Raw genomic sequence first — 5,042 nt, 5'->3', positions numbered from 1 at the left:
ATAATTCACAACGAACGTCTCACGTGCTCGACTCAACAATACTCTCTCTCTGTCCGCAGTACAATTACTCATCACATTACATTGTTTCCGTCCCTTCTTGACCAGTCTTATATATACAAGACTACCACATATCTAGTAGTCTCCCGACGCTTCATGAACGTTCTAGGAGTGCGTGTTGTGTTACTAGGGTCACGTGACCTCCGCTGTCGTAACAAAAGTATAAATATCCTATACGGGACTTCCGTCTAAAGGGGCAGTAGAATGCATTTGATATTACAGACAATCGAAACTTATGAGGCTAACACTGAAATGATGTTATTTAAAGTATATGGTTCAGATTATATCAGTATTCTTTTTTAAAGCAGTTTAAACACTTTTGCTTGTGTCCATAAGTAGATAATTGCAAATACATCAAACAGGAGTATAATATAATTATATTAAGTCATAAATGCATTCACAAAACATTTGACAAAAAAAAGGAAATTCAAATATAAAAACAAAGTGAAAAATCCAAATGATACGTTATAAGGTTTAGTACATGTCAACGGTTACAGAATAAGTTAAATATTACGTCCAACTGACACACTACGACCTATAGACATTTGTTGAGTGCGTGCTAAAATTTCTAAACAAGGTCAATGCATATTTCTTATGCCTCAGTTGTAAAGTAACGTTATGAGAAATTACTCTAAGAATATTTCAGTTGAAGCTTATTACTCCATACAAATAAACATAAGAATATTTCAGTTGAAGCTTATTACTCTATACAAATAAACATATGAATATTTCAGTTGAAGCTTATTACTCTATACAAATAAACAGGGCAATTATAATTCTAGAATCTTAGCTAAACCTTTTCTTTCCAGCACAGAAATCCATTATTCCGACGTACACGTGCAAATTAATAATTAATATCTAATTAATGGTCTATTAATTAAATGTATAATTAATTAGTCAGATATAGATGATATACAAATTAATAATTAATATCTAATTAATGGTCTATTAATTAAATGTTTAATTAATTAGCCAGATATAGATGGTATGCAAATTAATAATTAATATCTAATTAATGGTCTATTAATTAAATGTTTAATTGATTAGTCAGATATAGATGATATGCAAATTATTAATTAATATCTAATTAATTGTCTATTAATTAAATGTTTAATTAAATAGCCAGATATAGATGATATGCAAATTAATAATTAATATCTAATTAATGGCCTGACAATTGTCTGACAATAGATTCTCCTTTTTGAAATACAATAAGATATGTACATCTACTCATACGGAAAAGTTCTAATACATCTGAACCATTACCGAAACTATCATATTCAATGACATTAAATTAAGCATATTATTCACTCCTGGTTTTCCAGATATAAAGCTTCGACTCATGTATGAACAGTGTAGGCACTATGTAGGGATGGCACAGACCTTAGCACTCTCTATGTAGGGATAGCACAGACCTTAGCACTCTCTATGTAGGGATGGCACAGACCTTAGCACTCTCTATCTAGGGATGGCACAGACCTAGCACTCTCTATGTAGGGATGGCACAGACCTAGCACTCTCTATGTAGGGATGGCACAGACCTTAGCGCTCTCTATGTAGGGATGGCACAGACCTTAGCACTCTCTATATAGGGATGGCACAGACTTTAGCACTCTCTATGTAGGGATGGCACAGACCTTAGCACTCACTATCCTGGTAGTCCTTAAATTCAAACTTCTCATGACGTCTGTTCCTTACTGTTTGGTAATTGTAATCCCTCTTATTGCTGAATCCATGAACAATGAACTAGTCATTCTTAACAGCCATGTTGTACAGATAGTTATCATTGTGTTGCGTAATTAACCTCTGTGGGTTATTTTATAGCTGCTACTTTTACAGATCTTTTATCTGACAGTGTGTGTCCATGACTTGTCCACTACAGATTTGGATATACCGAAGTTTGTATTCGTATATATCCAACAACTGAGCAGTTTGTATTTCTATTAGAAAACTTGGCCCGTCCATCTGGTTTGTCTGAATCTGAGAGAGGTTAAACATTTCAGTTCAATCACAAATATCCATATAATCGGTAACAATGCCACGTAGCTTTACTGATACAACGACTAAAGTCAAAGTGATTGCTAAAACTGTTGTCACTACCTGATCAAATTCGAGCATTTTTACAACAAACATGTGAATCTTAATTACTAATAACATGCATATTATTTGAATTACACTTAGATGAAATTTCACATTCCTAATTACAAGTTGAACCCTTAAAATGTTCTGCAGTGTATATATTTCATCTATACGACCTTTTGATTTTTCATTGGAAACTCTGTCGTTAATGGAAAAAGATGCATTTAGTTCAGTGTGCCTTTGGAGATAAATAGCTGCATCACGTGGATTATAAAAGTTTCTTGTAAGTGTAACGTCGTCTTATTTAACATCTACGTGTCTAATCGTCTCGATGGTGAAATATATCGTTGTTTTGACAAAGCTGTTCTCTGTAACCGAAATACAACACACAGTTTTTGTGAGTAAATATAAAACTGTACAGGGTATTTTAATAAATAGATAATATGGTTGTTTCTGTTTTCATATAAAATAATCTGTCTATCAGAATACAGTGTAGAGAACCAATTAATTTTATTACAAAATTCGAGTTAATTATGAGCCATTACATGTATAGTAGTAACACTTGTTTATACAGAGAGACAAAGTCGCAAATTTCCCTTTTATTCCAGTTTTGGGGTAAACCATTAAATGCCACCAAATCATCATTAAGGTGACAATCATTTGGCTAACTTTTTTTCGCGAAAAAGCCCCAAACAAACCTGTATCTATGTTAGAATCATAACTTACAGAACTGATGGACTATTTCAATGCATTCTATACATTATCGTTATGTACATTTTGCCACAAAGCAATGTATGTTGAATATAAGATTCAGGCCTTGTAATTGAGATCCGGTTTCATTATCTAGAGAAAGAGTTAAGTCAGTTGTAAACATAAATTAATGTGCAAGCTATCTTTGTTATCTATATAATTTATACTAAACAATAGGTTAGTATCTTGTAAAGTAATAGCCCCCAACATATGCTTAAACACTTTGAAAGCTGGTAGTGTTGATATACAAATACTTGACACATATATTGATCACTGTTAATGTTATTAAGCAATACACCTTGGAATTTCAAATATAATAATATTAACTCAGTTAAATTTGTTAATTACAGCATTTTTGTTATTTGCTAAGTGCTATTTCCAAACGTTTCGAAACGTAACTTGTTTGATTTTAACCTTAGTCAACTTTCGTTGTTCATACATAAGTTGCCCCACAGTGGCCCAGCGGTATGTCTGCGGACTTACAAAGCTAGAATTCTGGTTTCGATACCCGTGGTGGTCAGAGCACAGATAGCCCATTGTGTAGCTTTGTGCTTAATTACAAACAAACAAACAAATTTTTAAATGGTGTTTGCATTGGCTTTTACTCAATAAAATAATTTCTAATAAACCGTGGTTTATACATCAGAGTTTGGATAGATATCTAACAATTATATATGATCATATAATGCAACATTTGTGTATTTAAAAAGTGCTAATAGTTTAAGCTGAAAAACCAACCAGTTGTACATGGTCCACTGTTTTTGATATGGAGCCCATCTTGCCATTTGTTCCTAGCTTCAATTAGCTTACACTCGTTTTGGTAAGTTTTGCCGTCACTCCCGCAAATGGACTTCTGATGAATACAAAAACATAAGGCTTCTGGGGATTCTTCAAGTGGCAGATCTGTCCTTATCCGACATTCCAGCTTTTCTCCACAATATCCATACTTGGTTTTGTATTGAAGAGGAAGAGTTTCATTGTCGCAGCGAGCACCTTCCGTCACACCACACACAGAGCAGCAGCCGCAGCGGTCTTCCACCGTTCCTGCTAAGCAGCCCACAGGTACTGGACAAGCCTTGGGGTCACAAGCCTCACATTCGTTTTCGTAAGAAGCTTTTATCTTAGTAGTTAGTCCTATTATAACAGCTAACCTGAAAATCCTCTGTTTCAAAATCATTATTAAATATTATTTTTACGAGCAGAATAATTACTGATCCGCCTCTTTAATATTAAAACTTATTGTAGTGGCGCTCTTTCAATATGGGCGAGGTAGAAGACACAGATAACGTTATTAACCCGTATAAAGTCCAAGGGTTTCAAGCGATAGTAGATAAGAAAAAAGTGTAGTAATTTGCTTGGGTTGTTAAACGTAAGAAGAAGCCTGTACAAGCTAAGTTTTTAGCCTTTATACACAGAAGTACATGGATATGATTGTCGTTCACTACTTACTCTTCGTGCCTTATGAAAACTAAAAGACAAAATCATTATATCTTTCTTTTTAACTTCTTTCATCTATTTTCATAGATTTTTGGCTGTATTAATCGCGGCCCCAGGTTAATGGATCCATTTATAAACCTCTCAATTAGCTATTTCTGTTTATTCATAGTTATTAGCCGTTACTTGTCTTTTCCTCAGTCTTATTTCATGTATTCCTATTTGTATTTTTATCTACCTATCTGTCGTCATATGCCTTGAAAATGTTTTTGATTTGCTGCCTGTTTGTCTCATTCTGTTTTCTTTACAAAGTTTCGTGTTGTCAGTACGTTTCAGAGGTTTTTCTAGTGTACAGTTGATCACAAATTGTACACATGTAAAAATATTTGTAAAGTGGAAAATTCACCTATATAAGTAAGTTCAAGTGGTTTAGTATTAAAAACATATTTAACAGTATAAAATTCCATTCCATTCGTAACACTCTGTAAATCTTAGAATAATCAGATAAGATCAAAAAAGCTAAAGTTTAAATGTACACCTGAGTGATGTAAATTACACTTAGTGTATTTTGAAATATATGATTGCACTTTCACATTTTTCGGGGTTTCTAACATTTGATAAGACAATTATATATATATATATAGTAGGGATGGCACAGACCTAGCACTCTCTATGTAGGGATGGCACAGACCTAGCACTCTCTATGTAGGGATGGCACAGAC

The 5,042-nt window shown here is 33.6% G+C and overlaps 1 protein-coding gene across 1 annotated transcript in view; it reads right to left on the bottom strand.

Moving 5' to 3' along the window:
• Positions 1-4,130, bottom strand: part of LOC106476526 (galactoside 2-alpha-L-fucosyltransferase 2-like) — a 7,243-nt gene extending 3,113 nt beyond the window's left edge. Inside the window, exon 1 of the mRNA XM_022380362.1 lies at positions 3,625-4,130. Within this exon, the coding sequence (XP_022236070.1) occupies positions 3,625-4,063 (439 nt within the window). The 5' untranslated portion in view covers positions 4,064-4,130. The remainder of the gene's footprint in view (positions 1-3,624) is intronic.
• Between the last annotated feature and the right edge of the window lie 912 nt (positions 4,131-5,042).

The sequence above is a fragment of the Limulus polyphemus genome, unplaced genomic scaffold, assembly GCF_000517525.1.
Source record: "Limulus polyphemus unplaced genomic scaffold, Limulus_polyphemus-2.1.2 Scaffold10781, whole genome shotgun sequence".
In the NCBI taxonomy this organism is placed as follows: Eukaryota; Metazoa; Arthropoda; class Merostomata; order Xiphosura; family Limulidae; genus Limulus; species Limulus polyphemus.
This window is presented reverse-complemented; position numbering and strand designations above follow the sequence as displayed.